Raw genomic sequence first — 16848 nt, forward strand, 5'->3', positions numbered from 1 at the left:
CCTTAAATTAACAGTATACAAATAAACAAATTTAAATATTATTGTTTTCAAAATGTGGCTTTTTATAGTTTATTTTAATTTTTTGACAAATAAATTTATTCACAAAATAACTTCTAAAATGATGGAATAATTATTTTTGTTAATTTCATATTTTACCTTGAGGGTTTTTTTTGTCATTAGAAAAAACTTAAACCATTTTGACCATCATTTTTCAAAGTTTGATCAAGTGGGTGATTTGAAGATTGAAATTACAAAGGGAGTATATGCAATTTTCAAAATCACAGGCTATATATGAAAAAGAAAAATTTGAAATTAAAGGAAGAATTTATGTAATTTATTCTAATTCTTTTTTTTATTTGTTTTCTTATTTGGCATCAAATATTAAAGATTTGTTAATATCTCTACGGTTGCCAGATTCTAGTCTAGCTATATGTATTTTATAATAAGAAAATGTAAGAAACTTGAATTAAAAAAAAAAAAAAAGCTAGCCATAGAAGGTGCATAAGGGAAAATAAGAACAACCAATTGCACCAAGATCATAGCTAGATACGTGATCAAACTGGTGTAGTTTGGTAGTATAATTACTTTTTTTTTTTTCCTACTAAAAAAACCAAAAACCAAAATTATTGTGTGCAATATGATATTTATTATTTTTTTTGTTTTTGTTAGTTTTATAATTAATTTACAAATCTAACAAACTTTAAATGGCATGGACTTACATTTATATAAAAAAATTACAAACAATTAAATAAAATCTAATAACCAATCAGCAATTGATTTATTTATTTATTTATTAATGTTTTTGGACACAGGAGCATACTGATTGAATCTGAATCCGTTTGCCAAAAGCGACCGAAACGACATTCTCTTTCTGTCGTTGAATTGAATCCGCAGCACCGTTTTGAAACCAAACAAAAATAATAATAATAAAAATTAAAATTGGGTAAATAATAATAAAAGTGAAAATAAAAATTGGGTTTGTGGGGTGCCGCTACATGGCGGTAAATGATTGGGTAACTGCAGAACTGGACATAGAACCCACAGTAAGGAACTGAAACGGAGGAGGGAGGTTTCTTTTATTTTTTATTTTTTATTATTTTTTTTATCCAATTTGCCTTGGATTTGAAGCATAGACAAAGGACATTAAACCGAGCGTATTAACAAGCACACGACAGCCAAAAGCAGTTGGGAGTTAGAAACTCAATTTCAATCGTAAGCGAAACAAATCCATTATTCATATCCTTCTTGATATCTCATATTTTTCTTGTTTGCATATTATTTGTAATTTCTCTTGGAATTCAAATTAATGCAGTGAAAATTGCATAAAAAATATGGCCGGGTTGGAAGAGTTAAGAAAGAAGCTCACTCCATTGTTTGATGCTGAGAAGGGATTCTCCAGCGGCTCAACCTTAGATCCTTCCGATTCTTACACAGTAAGTTTTTTTTTTTTTAATGTATTTTTTCTTTTTCACACTTAATTCGCAGAGCAAAAAAAAAAAAAAAAAACAAATTCCGAAACCAAAAAAGAAAAAAGAAAAAAAAAAAAAAAAAAACGAGTCGATCTTTCTGATTTCTCGGAGTGAAATTTTTATTTTCGAATTTTGTGGAAGTTGTCGGACGGTGGAACAGTAAACTTGTTGAGCAGATCGTACGGAGTGTACAATATCAATGAGCTTGGATTGCACAAGTGCACGTCTTCTTCTGCGATCGATGAGAGCGAGACTGAGAAGACGTATCGGTGTGCTTCGAATGAGATGAGGATTTTCGGAGCCATAGGAAGCGGTGCGAGCAGCGTTGTTCAGAGAGCTATACATATTCCCACGCATCGGATTTTGGCGCTCAAGAAGATCAATATCTTCGAAAAGGTATTTTTAATTGGATCTCACGTTCACTTCTCTCGCAATTCGTTGTTTGTTTGGCTGAAATTTGATTCTGGATTGTATAAAAAAATTGAATTAAATGATAGAATTTGAAGCGAATTGAATAGGATTTGGGTAGGATTCAAACTGTGATGCATCTGTGTGTTTAGGAAAAGAGGCAACAGTTGCTGACTGAAATTCGGACACTGTGTGAAGCAGCTTGTTACGAAGGGCTTGTGGAATTCCACGGGGCGTTTTATACGCCAGACTCTGGCCAAATCAGCATAGCTTTGGAGTATATGGATGGAGGATCCTTGGCAGATATATTGCGGTTGCGTAAAAGAATACCAGAACCTGTTCTTTCGGCTATGTTTCAAAAGCTTCTGCATGTAATACTTAGTTAAATTTTTTCACTTTTTTTCTACTTGAGGCACAATGTGCTGCATTGTTGTTGTTGCTTATTTTATTTTATTTTTTTTAAAACTATTTATGATGAGTATATGGCAGGGACTGAGATATTTGCATGGTGTGAGGCACCTAGTTCACAGAGACATAAAGCCTGCCAATTTGCTTGTAAATCTCAAGGGTGAGGCCAAAATTACAGATTTTGGAATTAGTGCGGGATTAGAGAATTCAGTGGCGATGGTTAGTTTTAATTATATTTTGTAATTTTTATTTTATTATTATTATTTTTTTAAAAGTTGGATCCTTTAATTTATTCAATTTTGAGGGAATCAGTGTCTGGTTTGGGATTTTTGATGACTGATGAGAGAATCTGATTTTTACCAGTGTGCTACTTTTGTTGGGACTGTTACATACATGTCTCCTGAGCGGATTCGAAATGATAATTATTCTTATCCAGCTGATATTTGGAGCCTTGGTCTTGCTCTTTTTGAGTGTGGTACTGGAGAATTTCCATATACAGCTAGTGAAGGACCTGTCAATCTTATGTTGCAGGTGACATTTAGTGTTGTTTTTTTGTGTTGCTTCACTTAACCACCCTCTCAGACATAAAAGAAAAAAGAAATAGAAGTTGCAACCTTGAAATTTAATATTTAATCCTGGAAATATTGCATCTTTCAATCTAAATATTTAATTATTGAAAATTTGAACATTTTGTTCTCATTCCCAATATTGATGCCTAGTGTTATCATTTTCATATGCTTCCCATTATTTGTACTTCAGTAGTTTGTTTTGCAACAAAAAATTCATGGATTGTATGGCAGATCCTGGATGATCCATCACCATCACCTTCTAAACACAATTTTTCATCGGAGTTCTGCTCATTTATCGAAACTTGTTTGCAGAAGAATCCAGATGATAGACCAACAGCTGAGCAGGTGAGCAAATAGCTTTATCAGCCACAGCCTCAATAAAAAACATCATAAGTTTTGTGCAGAGAACTCTAGAACTAGAATATTGTTATCTGTCTTTGTCTCTTACAAGTAGGAAATAGTTGATAAAAAAAGTTCTCCTGCTGCAGCTACTTTCACATCCCTTCATTACAAAGTATGAAGATGGTCAAATAGACTTGGCATCATTTGTTCAAAGTGTTTTTGATCCAACACAAAAACTGAAGGATTTGGCTGATGTGAGTATCTGACATTTTTTTTTTTTTTTTTTCCATTATGATGCAACAAATGGTGTTAAATATTTACAAGTCACTGTTAATGTTCAATGTGAATTAAGATATTACGCTGGATGGACCTATAAATTTTTTTATGAAATTTGATCTTTTATCTAGCCAGTTGTTTTCCATGCAAAATAGTCTTGCACTAAGATGTTTATTGATAACTGCTTCTGGCTCATTTGCTTGCTTAGGAGCCATACCAAGTAGATGATACAATAGCTAAAGACTTTAGATTAAAGTTAAAGCTATTTCTTGAAACAGAGTTAAGTTAAGTGCTTGTGCTAATATTCTTACTATTTTCTGAGCAGATGCTTACAATACACTATTACTTGCTCTTCGATGGGCCTGATGAGCTCTGGCTGCATACAAAGACCTTGTATAATGAAGATTCAATCTTCAGGTAATGTACAGCTCAAAAATAAATTTATGTATCATTTCCTATAAATGAAAATTATTGTGGCACGAGAAGGTTTGAAGAATTCAAACACTGTGACTTGTCTATCAACACAAGCTTTACTCAAAGGATTAATGTTATTTGACCAATATTAAGGGAACTCATGATTTGACAATATCTCGGAAAAAATATTAGAATCTGTAAATTTCTGAAATAAGAAATGTCCCCAATATATGCTGCTTTAAGCTACTCGCTAGGATAAAACTGGAGGAAAATATTCTTTTTTATTTATTTATTTTTTTTTAAAAGAAAAAATGCTATAACTATCGCATGTCTTGATGTGATCTTTGTATTTTTCTAGTTTCTCTGGAAAGCAATCAGTTGGTTCAAATGATATCTTTTCTACTCTCTCAAGTATACGGAGTACATTAGCAGGTGATTGGCCACCTGAAAGACTTGTGCATGTTGTGGAGAAACTTCAATGTCGTTCTCATGGTCAGGATGGAATTGCAATAAGGGTTTCAGGATCCTTTATCATTGGGAATCAGTTCCTTATATGTGGAGATGGTCTACAAGTAGAGGGCTTGCCAAGTTTTAAAGACCTTTCTATCGATATTTCTAGTAAACGAATGGGTACATTTCGCGAGCAGTTCATCCTGGAGCGAAGCAGTATGATTGGGTGCTATCACATTGCTAAACAAGAGCTTTATATCATGCAGTGATCATGGATTGCCTACCAGGCTAGTAGTTTCAACATTCTTCGTGTATTTTCCTGACTTGGAAGGATGAAACGTTTCTTATCAATATGTGGTGGCTGTTAGTTTGCAATCAACTTTGAACATTAAGCTTATCCAAAATGTTAATATACTATTAGTTCTCCTTGGTAAAAGCGTATAAGTTATATCCACTGAGGAGTACCAGAATCTCATCCCCAGCCCCTATCTTTCCTGTTAAGGTTTTCCTCTACCTCCTGTGAAGAGCACAAAAATGTTGTCTACAAGCTCCACATCTTGCTAGCTGCTAATGTGACAAAATCTTCTCCAGCATGAAACAGTTGGTATCCGTAGCATGCAGGTATGGGAAACACTCCTCTTTGCTATAATCATGTGCAATATATATTTCCTGCTACTCTTATCTTTTTTTTTTCTTTTTTTTTTTTCTTTTTTTTATTTTTTTATTTTTTTATTTTTTTATTTTTTTATTTTTTTCCCCTTTTCTAGTTTGTCAGAAAGCATATATACTTCATATAGCTATAGATGAATGGCTTTGTCAGATTTAGTGGAAAAGGGCGAAGCCTGGGCTTCTTTATAGGCTAGAGTCTTTTTAATGAACTCACTATTATCTTATGAACAAATCTTGGATATTTTGTTTGATTATAAGTGTTTCTCAGTGCTGTTTGGCTTTTGACTCGGATCAGAAAAGGGTGGTTTATATTTGTTAAGGTCATGGCATCGAATCTTGACTAGCAAGAGTTTGGAGTAGCTGTAACAGAGTGAATGTTGAAGATAAATGCCATCATCCTCAATCTAAACTTCGATAGAGACGTACGAATACCAGGTATACACCTGATAAAAGATGAGCAAAACACTCGCTTTTTAAAAATCTCATGTAAAAAGTTCCATCTTTTTGATACAGCGAACATGTTTTTAGCAAATTTTATTTCCTAGAAAGTCGATTAAAATTAAATTAGGAAAATGGTAGAGAGATTTGAAAAATAGTTATGTTCCTTTTGAGTATTCAGAATGCAAATTAAAGTTTTTCAAAATGGAATACGTATTAGCTTCAGATCTCTAAAATTTTTTGTTTTTATTTATTTTATATTAGCTTCAGATTTTGAATCAAAGTATTTTTTTCTTTTTTTCCTCAGGAAAGATCTCAACCATCAACCCGCAAGAACTTGAAAATATGCATCTTCTCCTGCCTGGTTTGTGTAGCTACACTTTGTATGTTATTCATAATCAATGTTAAAATTGATACAGCATAAAGCTGAAGTTTTAATTTAAAGGGAAAAAATAAAATAAAAAAAGGGAGGCAAAAAGTTGACGAGCATAAACAGAACGAGTCCACTGATCAAATTCTTTTTGGTAACTTTGGCTGCACTTTTTAAAATAATTCAGATTACCAATAGACTATAAGCTTTCAATGGGTTAATCCTCTTATTATTGTAATTTTTTTCTGTTAATACAATAAATTGTGGTAAACTGAAAAAAGCTTGTGGCAAATTGAAAACCAAATGCTCGTTGTAAGTTCGTTCTTAATTTTCCTTTTTTCCTTCGAAACTTTTATTTTAGGTGTATAGGATTGATATTTTATTTAAATGATAATTAGACGTCTCTTTTGCAAAAATACAAATGCAGAATTTAAACGGCTATAAATTTGTTAGTATTTTTTTAAGCTTATAGCTATATAAGAATGTCGCAACTGTCATTTAAATAATGTATCAAGCCTGCAGCAAAAAATAAAAAAGAAGGTAAAGCTTTAGAAAACCAGAAATAAACTGGCTTACGAAACAATATCTAAAGTTTTTTAAGCATTAGATTGCAGCATAACATTGTTGCAACTATCCTTTACTAAAATTTCAGCCATGTTTTCTTTTTCAGTATGGAAATGGAATCGAAGTTCTATTGCCGGCAAGTCCCTTCGAGTTGAAATTCTTCCATCACCGAACGAAACGGAAAAAGGTTTTTAGGAATACTTCTAAGGCCCGTTCCTATGTTTGGCAAATTTTCGTCCCAAGTGTTCCAATGATTCCCAGGAACGTTTAGTATACTATCATGAAAGTCTATTGATCTATACCGTCAATTCAAACTCATACTATTCCCACCGATATGGATGACCAAAAAGAATCTCTTCCCCAATTCAAAGGATTAGAGTCCATCTACAAAAAATAATATAAAATATTTACGATACATCATTTGATGGCTGACATCTTTCACGTCAACTACCCAAATCCTTTCCTTTGGGTTGGGGGAAAGAATAATTGAGGTTGTCTTATTTTGCTTTTCCAGACTTCAACTTGGACCCTGCATGTAGATAGACCCGATCAATAGAGAATCAAATCTTCCCGCGTTTAAAATAATAATAATAATAATAATAGGAATAATAAAAGGAGAAAATTAATGTAAATAACCTTAAAAAGGCTTCGCAGGTGCGCCTTTGCTTCTGTAGTGGCAGACCAAGCAGCAATATCAACACTATGAACAATAACTCCGTATTCTATAATATAACTGCGGCAACTGAATGAATCATTTACTGATCATTTACGCAGCTATAAAATAATCGCGGATTGTTTTCCTTTTAAGCGATGAAGGAGGGTTCAAGACAGAAGATGGGCTCCTCAATGCAGCTTCTGGAGTTTTCTCAAGGGTTTCGTTTGATTCAGAATCCGACAAGAACCTTTTCTTCTGTGCTTCAGGAGTAGTGCATTTGGACATTTTGATAGGACTCGGTGACTTGACTTCATGTGATACTTCATCCGTACACAAACTGTTAGCATTCTCCTTTTTAAGAGGCATTGATTCGTTCATGAAAAGCTTTCTACATTCTGCACCAGGTACTGCCATTACCCTCCTATTGGTAGATGGCGTTCTAGCGCTTGAGCAGTAACTACTTTGAGAATTCCAAATGCGTACCTGTTGTAAGATGTAAAATGTTGGCTTTAGATACTAGTCGGCAATTCATATTTTATTCAATAAAATCTTAAAGAGTGCACTAAAAATTCTACATATTTGTAGACCATTATAAAACATATATCCTATTGTCTGTATCTATTGCATACCGTGAAATCATCAGAAGAGGTTGCTATCTTCCCAGTCTCCAAAGGAGACCTGCAGATGTTCAGAAAAATGGTATTATAAGATATCAGGTAACATTAGAACACTCAGCATTACTAGGTAAGAAAGATTACCAATCAACTGCTGTGACTTCTCCATCATGGTTTTTCAATATGGTAGGATTATCTTGGGGCTTGTTCACCTGGTTTGAAATGGCCAATTCAGCTAACCAGTAACAAATTCAATAGGCATAAAATGGAATACAAACACACGGATAAGCATAAAATGGAAGACAAACGCACGGTACCTGCCAAATATACGCATTTCCATCGCTAGAACCGCTAAGTATGTGAGTTGCATCAGGGCTGATACTTGACTGCGATGCATAATCAAATTGAAGATGCTTAAGAATGCAGGACTTCCGCTTGCATTAAAAAACTGGATTATTGAGCTTTTAAAACAATGCTCACCTTCACAAAAAATGATTCAATTTGGCAGCCATAGAAAGATTTGATAGGACCCCTTTCAAGCTGAAATACATTATATAGATATATTCTGATGCAAGTGAAAAAGAAAAACATAAGTTGTCCATTTGAGTTCCTCTTTGTTGACTAGTTAAAGCAATACTATGTTTTTATGCTACAAACTGCAATGGTTATTCCAAGGATGCATCAAACAAGGATATGCGCCAAAAACTCATGGTTAGAATTGTCAGAATTGTTAAACAAAGAGAGCAGCAAATACCTGTTGTCCATGCATGACGCTGAAAGAGATACTCCATTCGAATCTTGGGACAAGCTAGATATACCGTGTAATCTTCTTTCCTGAAATGAAGAGGAACTCAACTTCTTTCGACTGAGAAGACAATGTATGTATGTGTTTGTGTGAAGGTATGTATATATGTTTGCGCGTGTCTAAGGGAAAACTCTTAATAGTATATTTTCCACACTAATTGTTCATCCTTTCCGCATTTCCAGCTACTTATATTATAGCTAGATTGTACATGCAAACTTTCAAGTAATAAATTATTGCCTTGGATCCGAACTTCACAAAGGTAGAAAGCATGGCTCAGATTAGACATATCAATCAATTTTACAGTGAAGCATCACCAACCTTCTCAGTCGACTCAGGATTAGGGCATGTCTGTGTGACTACAGTTTTCAGATTTCTGGTGTCCCAAAACTTCACAACACTGAAATGAACCGACAGGCCACATATAAAATATTAAAGAATAATTAGAATCGTTGGTGATATGGCTTGTCATGCAAATTTGAGATTTAAATGTGAATCATAGTTATTGTTTCATAAGTACCTGTCCACAGCTCCAGCAGTGGCAATAGAAATTCCATCTTTGAGATAAAGAACTGATGTGATACTCATTGAAGCAGCCTGAAAGAGTTCAAATCTGAATAAAAAGTGCCAAGGAATTGGTTGAGACAAAAAATTATCAGCAACAAACCTTGCCACGACGCACACGCTTTGCTTGGGTGGAAAGATGAGCTCCTTTAACCACAGCAATTGAGCTGCATTAAGTAATTAAAATGTAAATTAAAACGTACTCAGTATTCACATTCTCAGTAAGCAAAAAGATGCTACCACATGCAAACCAGAGTGCATGATATAACTTACCTTAAGCATAGCTCCTCGTGCCTACTTTTGGAGTTGGATTTACATCTCATATCCCAAAGAGCAAAGGAGCCATCTCTTGAACCAGAGACAATAATCTCTGTCGAATATAAGAAACAACATAAATTATGTCATTAATATAAAAAGAGTCAAAATAATTGAGAAAATAAAACCTGGTATGCAGAAGAAATGCAGATCTACCAGGATTAGCCGGATGAGGTGACATAGATTTTACACTTCCTGTATGCCCCATTAACATTTCAGTACATTTCCTTTTCTCAACATCCCACACCTTAATCTGTAAAAAGGTCAGAGAAATGAATAACTGGCTAAGAAGATGAATTAGCTGTAATTTTTTCCAACCTTATCTTCTCTCCCTCTAATCATATTACACACCTATATTCTTTCCATAGATTGTAAGCAATTAGCTTAGTGACTGAGTCATGTAGACTAATTCCATGTAAGTTAAACCATAAATGCTACTCGCTTTTTTAAATTGACAGATCCAACTCCCAAACTTGAACAAAATATCTTTCAAAATTCAGTATTGAGTTCTTCAGTCTTCCTATCATGCTAACAAGAAGTAAACAGAAAATCATAACTTAATCACTTACAGTTTGATCACCTGAAGCTGACAGAATACGAGTATCCTCCTGGAAAAACGAATTAATAAAATTATTAACTCATCAAATTTATCACTTTAAATTAGGATATCAACCATCTCTAAATCTTTTTTATTTAACCGCAGGCTCCTACGAATATCGCAAAGTCACAGCTAAAACGATTTCACTTGAAGATCAATTAAGTTAATAATATGGAATTACCTTGATCCAACATAAGTCAAACACGGCATTATGATGCGCAATCCATTCAGAAACCCTAGCTTTCTCTGAGATTTTGAAATGCAAAGCTCAATAAAAAGGAAGTTAAATAGACGAAATTCAATAGCAGAAATCTAAAGATTTTAACAACCTGCATTTTCCTGGTGAGAGGAGGAAGATGCAAACTGCCGACGAGTATCAAACAAGCTCACGTAACCGTCCTCGTCGGACACGGCGAGGATGTGCGAGTTCTTGTTGCTCTGCAAAAATAACAGGACTCGAAGATTTAAGATTCCACTATTAAAAAAAAAAAAAAAAAAAGACAGTTTGTCTAAACGCAAAACGCGCTCACCTTGCAAAACGAAATAGCCAACGGCGGAGTTACATCGCCGGCGTGTTCTACGGCCACAGCTCCAGTTTCACTGAAATCAGATGCGGCGTCACCGATATACGATCGCTTGCGAACTAAATACCACCGAGAAAGCTATTAGATACGATATATAAGTGTATGTGTGTGTATTTTTGAGAGAGAGAAATGGAGATACCTCTGAATCCATTTAGCTCTCTTAATCTGATGTCTTGGAACAGCGATCGAGGATCTGAGCTTTCCATGGAAAAACCAGTTGAACACTTAGAGGCACAGCCGCTAAGAGAAAGATCGCTGGGAAGGAGCGAAGGAGAAGAAGCACAGGGATGTGGTCCATCATGAGCTTTGGTTTTTCTATTTTATCTATTTTCTGTTTAATTGCCTTGGCGCGAGACCCACATGCTTCTTTGGCGGGAGCTCGATTTTGATTGCTTTTATTCTTCAAATTTTGGCGGATCTGCTGCCTACTCTAAAAACTTATATATATTTCCTTTTTTTTTTTCCCCACTTGAAATCTTTGTTAATTATAACCAAAAAATGTTTTTCAATTCTTTTATTTCTATTTTTTTTTTATTCATTCCGAATATCCTTTTTTGGCAAAGTTATTCATTCTGAATTCTTGTATATGTTCAAATAACTGAATCCCGCCTAACATATTTTTTTATTTAAATTAAGGATAAAAGTCTTTAAACTCCTCAAATAACCTGTGGAAAGAAAAAAATAAATAAAATAAGGTAATATCCCACTGCAATGTTAATTTTTTAATTAAAAAATATTAAATTAATTTATTGTAAAAATAATTAACATTTTTTTATCCGACCAATCCCATTTTACAAAATATTAACATTGATGTGTTTAATGTTTCTACTATGTTCATCATTATAAGAAAAAAAATGTTTCTGGTATTTTATATCAGAAACGTATTTTAATTCAACTTAATAAATTATCTTGTATGATTGGAATATTTTAAATAACTTATATATATATATATATATATAAGTTTTAAAAAAAAAAAAAAAAAAAAGAGTGGGAATTCAAACTTAAAATCATCATCTAATTTTATGGATTAAGTTGTTATTTTTTCAATAGTATTTTGTTAGGAGGGAAGTACAACAAATTCATTACCAAAAAAAAATTAAAAAATTAAAAATTGTACAATAAACAAGTGGACAGTAAAAACCCCTATATATACACAATAACAAAATCTCCACTGGCTTATTCACCAAAAAACAAAAAAACATTAAAAATCTGCACGGGTTTAGGAGTTTTGTTTTGTATATATATATATATATATATATATTTTTTTTTTAATGAATAAATTTTCATGTTTATAAAATACCCTAGTATATATCATACAGCATACAGTATCTTTGATACCCATGAGGATTACAAGTAAAATAAGTTCACTTCAAAAAAATAAAATAAAAACAAGGCTTTTTTTTTTTTATCTCTATTTTACTAGATAGATATATTTTTGGCAAATTTTATTGAAAAACCAAAAAAGCTTGCCCCACTATATCTTTCAATTTGCTTTCTGACTCAATATTTTCACAAACTAACACCGAACCAGTTCAGGATTTATAATGTAACTCGAATTTTAAAAGTTTAACAAACCAAAAAATTAAGTACACTTAAGTGAGACTACAAAAATCTGGGCTACGTGAAACCTAAGCAAAAGAAAAGAAAACCCAAAATCTATTTACTCATCAAACACAAAAAAAAAAAAAAAAAATCCTGTCTAATGAACATAAATTAAACAGGGTCATGTTCAAAAATTTCATGGTGGGATTTACATGTATCAAACGTACTTGAAAATTGCCTACGACCAGAACCTAATAAAGAATACAATTCCATATGTTCATCGGCGAAAGGAGGCCTCAACGGCGCTGGCAATTCTATGTTTTTATCATTAAGCATTTGATTTACCACTGTCATGTCTGGACGTTTAGAGGGTGATACTTGGGTACACAAAAGACCTATCTGAACAATTCTTATTGCTTCTTCAATATCTTCAATCTCTATTGATTTATCCACAATTTCTGACACTGAATTTGTTTGAAAGTGATTCCAAGCCTATACACAAAGAAAGAAAACTTTCTCAGCAAAGTTGAGAACATTCAAATAATAATAAGCATTAGGCATAAAATCATACACATACATGATTGACAAGAGTTTCAAAAGATGATCCGGGTGACTTAAATTTGTTGTTTCTCATCCCACTTACAATCTCGAGCATAACAACCCCAAAGCTGTACACATCAACTTTATCAGTTAGTCGTCCATAGGCAAGGTATTCAGGAGCCATGTATCCTCTGCAAAACCATCCAAAAAGCGAATGAGTTTTAATTGATCAATCTATCAGAACTTAGTTAGCTAGCTAGTAGACCAAAATCACTGAATTTGCATAAATATATGGCATATTTACTTACAGTGTCCCCGCAATGGCAGTGCTAACAAGGCTTTTGTCACACGAATAGAACCTTGCCAGGCCAAAATCTGCAATCTTTGGTCTGTATTTCATGTCTAATAAAATGTTACTTGCTTTGATGTCTCTGTGGACTATTCTCATTTGAGAGTCTTTATGGAGGTACTTCAAACCTACGGCTGTTCCTTTGATAATTCCTAGCCTCTTTTTCCAATCTAATTCTTTCTTCTTCTCTGGATCTTCCTTCCGTAGGTAGCCCAAAATCAACAAGGTTAGTATTAAGAAACTACTTAAGGTTTTGCACTCTGCAAATTGCAATGGATAGTCATTTATGTGATGCAATATTACATTAACAATTGTTTGATGTTATTTCAAAAGGCAAAGGATTGCAGAGATGGCTTACCAAATAAAATAATGTCTAGGCTTCTGTTTACAAGATATTCATAGACAATGAAGCTGTCTGTTTCTGTGAAACAGCAACCGAGGAAGCGAACCAAGTTTCTATGTTGGGCCTTACTTATTATATCCATTTCATTGCAGACCTCTGCAGCTCGACCCTTTCCACTTGCAAATAAACGTTTTATAGCAATTTCTCTTCCATCAGCCAAGGTTCCCTGCAAATATATGCATAGTTATAGAAACCAAGCAATAGAATAAGAAAACAATAATGCAAATAAATTGATATAGATATATTCAAATACCTTAAACACTTCGCCATAACCACCTTGACCAAGCTTGAAGGCTTCATTGAAACTGTTGGTTGCTTTCTCAAGTGTTGAGTAGCTGAACTGCAAGAAGCTTATGCTCCTCTTTAGCACTGATAAATCAATCTCCGTTCCTTTAGGAAGATTATGTTAAGGTATTAATTTACTGAATAAATTGTCTGTGATTTTGCGGATGAATGAAAATGAAAGAAAAAAGCTGTTTTGATCAGTACCAATATTTGATTGGCTCTGGCGATTTATCCTTCTGTAAGCAGTTTTACCCACGTAGAATCCGATTATAATCATCAATGCGCTGACAGCAAGTCCACCAACAACATAGGAGGTGTACCTTAAGATAGATTCTGTGGTGAATTGAAGAAATGGATAATGCATGAAAGTATTAGTCAAATGCCAAATCAGATTGGGCAGTGCACCTTGATTCTACCTAAATAAAAGTTATGAAATTAAAACATCTTTGATCTGTCTAAAAAATGTAATTATATATGCTGATATTATATCATTAGTTCATATATAAATGTTGTGATCCAAAAAGACAAGAAGAAGAGGAAAAGAAAAATAGTAGTTGATAGAAAATTTTAGATACCCGTAAGATATGATAAGACAATGTTACTACTAAGCTCTAGAGGACCCATTGAAGAATTTTCGTTGGCATAACTATCCATGCGTAATTGTGGTAAACTCTATGCTACTGAGGTTCATTAACCAAGACTAACCTCTGGAAAGACTTGATTTATGGTCGTAATCAGGTTTGTTTCCAAAATCATAATCAGAGTAACGAAGAACACAGCCGGAATTGAAGACGCGAGCCTCAGTAGAAGGCAGGCATGAAGAGCAACCTTGGGCAGCATTTGCCAGGCATGCAGAACACAAATCAGGGCCTATAGTCTTCCAGCAATTAGCCATTGCAAAAACAAAAAAATCAGGGGGTGATCTTTGGTATGCCACTGCAAATCCATTATTTTCGGGAGCCATTCTTGCCAAGTCATTAACCACTTTCCTTGCTGTGGCACCGAATAGTGGCCTGTCATCAACACTAGCACTGCATCTCTGTTCCACCCCAACAGAGAGGAAATGTAAGAAGATGTGAAACGAAAACTAAACACTATAATAAGGCTTAACTAATGATGACAATATAAAAGTCATAGGTTTCATAAGCCCGTTTGAAATAAGAGAGCAAATAACAATGTTTCCAACAATGTAACAAAATTTGAGATTAATGAAAATGAAGAATTAATAAAAAATAAAAATAAAAATTAACAATTGAGGTTCCCTATCGTTTGAACTTGCAAAATGAAAATTTTTATCCAAAACCAAACTCAGTTTCGTCAAATATTGCACCTTATTAATCAGAATCAATAAAAAATAAAATGAAATAGGAAAGATTCAAAATCACCCTTAAATCATCAGGTTCAATGGCGTCTCGGAAGAAGCTGTAATTCTCAGCCCTTATAAAGCATCCATCGAAAAAAACACGACCTCCAGTTGCCGGAAAACAACCAGGCAAGACATCTGTGATGGCGTTGAAGCACTGTCTACAATCATCGCTAGAAAGATCCCCCATGCATTGAGAAAACACGTAGAGGCGGTCAGGCCGCTCACCCTTCTCCCTAAAAGCAAACAGGTTGCGTGCCATATCTTCTTCCATATCCGCCACCATCCTGTAGTAGTTGTCCTCATAATTGGTTGGATTAAGCACGTGAGTTTGCCTGCATGAGCGTGCCATTAGCTCTGTTCGAGGTTCTGCACGTGAGGAATCTACAAGGCAAAGGATGACAATGAAGAAGATGAACAAAACAGAGGCTGCCATACAAAAGATAGGGACAGAGGCATGAAATTCATGAATGTAGATGCAGAGGTAGATCAAGGAGAGAGATTTTTTTTTTTTTTTTCATTTTAATTATAACATTCTTTTCCTTTTTCCGTTGTTTTCTTGTTTTTTATTCGTTATTTTTAGTTGGTTATACGTGTGGGTCTGAGAGGGGGCAGTTCTTTTTTTTTTTTTTTTTTTTTTTTTTTGAATGTTAAGACAAGTTTTGGTGGCAAAACGAACACAAAGAAACTGAAAAAAGAAAGAGAAAGAAAAGTAGATAGTATGGACCTAACCCACTCGTGTTGCTGTCTGATAAAGCAGTAGGAGAGCTGAAACGCGCAAATACAACTCAATTTTACCACTAATCACTGCTCAAACCCTGGTTTGTCTTCAGTTTTTTCTCTGTTATATCCTCAAATACTGTCAGCAAATTATCGAGAATAATTCAATTTACTAAAAAAACAAAAAAACACAGAATTATCCAACAATTATATGGATATAGTAGAAATTGCTGGTGGAGACACACGTGTAAGTTAATATTGTTCTCTTTTTTTTAAATTATTCTAGAAAAATTTAAAACTCCCTTTTTTCTCAACTTGGGGATTCAATCAATTGAGATTGAAGCACACATGAAACATAAAAAGAAAGGACGTTTAAAAAAGGTGATTAAAGGAGAAAAAACTATAATTTGAATAATCGAAAAAAAAAAGAAAAAAGAAAAAAAAAAAAAAAAAGCTTGTGCAATTCATGAATATTTTCAACACGTATTATAAATTTATAATTACAATGCTGTAGAATATAAAAATTAGATTGTTTTACGACGGAAAAAAAAAAAGTAATATAAATGCAACATTCTAATGAGATTTATTATAACTAAAATTATAATACCGATCGATTACCGACCGCGATTTCAGTGTTCTAGATTTTAGTTACTTAATCCTGAATCCATTTTGGCTCTTCCAGTCTGATTTCTTCAAACAACAATCGAAAATCTGATCATTTTCAGCTTTTCATTGGAAAATTCTGACGAACAGCGAGGGGCACACCGCACATAGGGAAATCTTTGGGGAGTGAAGAAGAAGCAAGGTTGCTATATATGCTCCATCGGGAGCTTGGATTTTCATTTTAATCTGACTCTACATTTCCATGGGCTTGGCGGGAGAGAAGCAGACTCAATTGGCGGTCTTGATCCTTCAAAAAATAAATAAATGCTCGCCTGTCTAAGAACTCTGGACAAATGGTACTTGGCATTACATTTTCAAAATTTAGCATTGATGCAATTTCTTATTCAATAAATATCAATATTGATCCGATCTGAAACGTTTGCGGTGTGACTATTTTGGAAAAATTTATTTTGTGAATTTTTTTAGACTCTATGATGGTAACGGAGGTTTCGGACCAGTGGCATGAACCTGTTC

The 16848-nt window shown here is 33.8% G+C and overlaps 3 protein-coding genes across 7 annotated transcripts; 1 reads left to right on the forward strand and 2 right to left on the reverse strand.

Moving 5' to 3' along the window:
* Positions 1 to 1055: 1055 nt before the first annotated feature.
* Positions 1056 to 6624, forward strand: LOC107431365 (mitogen-activated protein kinase kinase 3). Of its 5 annotated transcripts, XR_009638751.1 has the most exons (13): positions 1056 to 1212; positions 1313 to 1433; positions 1611 to 1865; positions 2030 to 2248; positions 2367 to 2504; positions 2649 to 2816; positions 3086 to 3199; positions 3343 to 3450; positions 3798 to 3889; positions 4245 to 4957; positions 5274 to 5440; positions 5751 to 5807; positions 6484 to 6624. XR_009638751.1 is itself a non-coding variant. In XM_048472253.2 (10 exons), the coding sequence occupies exons 2-10, from the start codon at positions 1332 to 1334 to the stop codon at positions 4603 to 4605; spliced, it is 1557 nt and encodes a 518-aa protein (XP_048328210.2). In that variant the 5' UTR covers positions 1056 to 1212; positions 1313 to 1331; the 3' UTR covers positions 4606 to 5063. The 5 variants fall into 5 exon arrangements, 1 of the variants encoding a protein (XP_048328210.2); XR_009638749.1 differs by lacking the exon at positions 6484 to 6624 and having other exon boundaries at positions 5104 to 5440; positions 5751 to 5868; XR_009638748.1 differs by lacking the exon at positions 6484 to 6624 and having other exon boundaries at positions 5751 to 5868.
* On the reverse strand, positions 6287 to 10874 carry LOC107415477 (uncharacterized). Its single transcript, XM_016023817.4, has 17 exons — positions 10649 to 10874; positions 10456 to 10568; positions 10255 to 10363; positions 10107 to 10171; positions 9897 to 9935; positions 9484 to 9580; positions 9286 to 9382; positions 9116 to 9179; positions 8969 to 9045; positions 8770 to 8848; positions 8401 to 8480; positions 8127 to 8211; positions 7964 to 8032; positions 7791 to 7858; positions 7662 to 7710; positions 7014 to 7515; positions 6287 to 6906 (listed from the first exon to the last, which is right to left on the reverse strand). Exons 1-16 carry the CDS (start codon positions 10713 to 10715, stop codon positions 7144 to 7146), a joined length of 1530 nt encoding a protein of 509 aa, XP_015879303.2. The 5' UTR covers positions 10716 to 10874; the 3' UTR covers positions 6287 to 6906; positions 7014 to 7143.
* A 1252-nt stretch (positions 10875 to 12126) lies between these two features.
* Positions 12127 to 15503, reverse strand: LOC107431371 (cysteine-rich receptor-like protein kinase 46). The gene is made up of 8 exons (XM_025078832.3): positions 15014 to 15503; positions 14334 to 14667; positions 13833 to 13961; positions 13597 to 13733; positions 13299 to 13509; positions 12900 to 13134; positions 12629 to 12782; positions 12127 to 12543 (listed from the first exon to the last, which is right to left on the reverse strand). Exons 1-8 carry the CDS (start codon positions 15425 to 15427, stop codon positions 12223 to 12225), a joined length of 1935 nt encoding a protein of 644 aa, XP_024934600.2. The 5' UTR covers positions 15428 to 15503; the 3' UTR covers positions 12127 to 12222.
* Positions 15504 to 16848: the final 1345 nt, after the last annotated feature.

Source organism: Ziziphus jujuba, chromosome 4 (assembly GCF_031755915.1).
Source record: "Ziziphus jujuba cultivar Dongzao chromosome 4, ASM3175591v1".
In the NCBI taxonomy this organism is placed as follows: Eukaryota; Viridiplantae; Streptophyta; class Magnoliopsida; order Rosales; family Rhamnaceae; genus Ziziphus; species Ziziphus jujuba.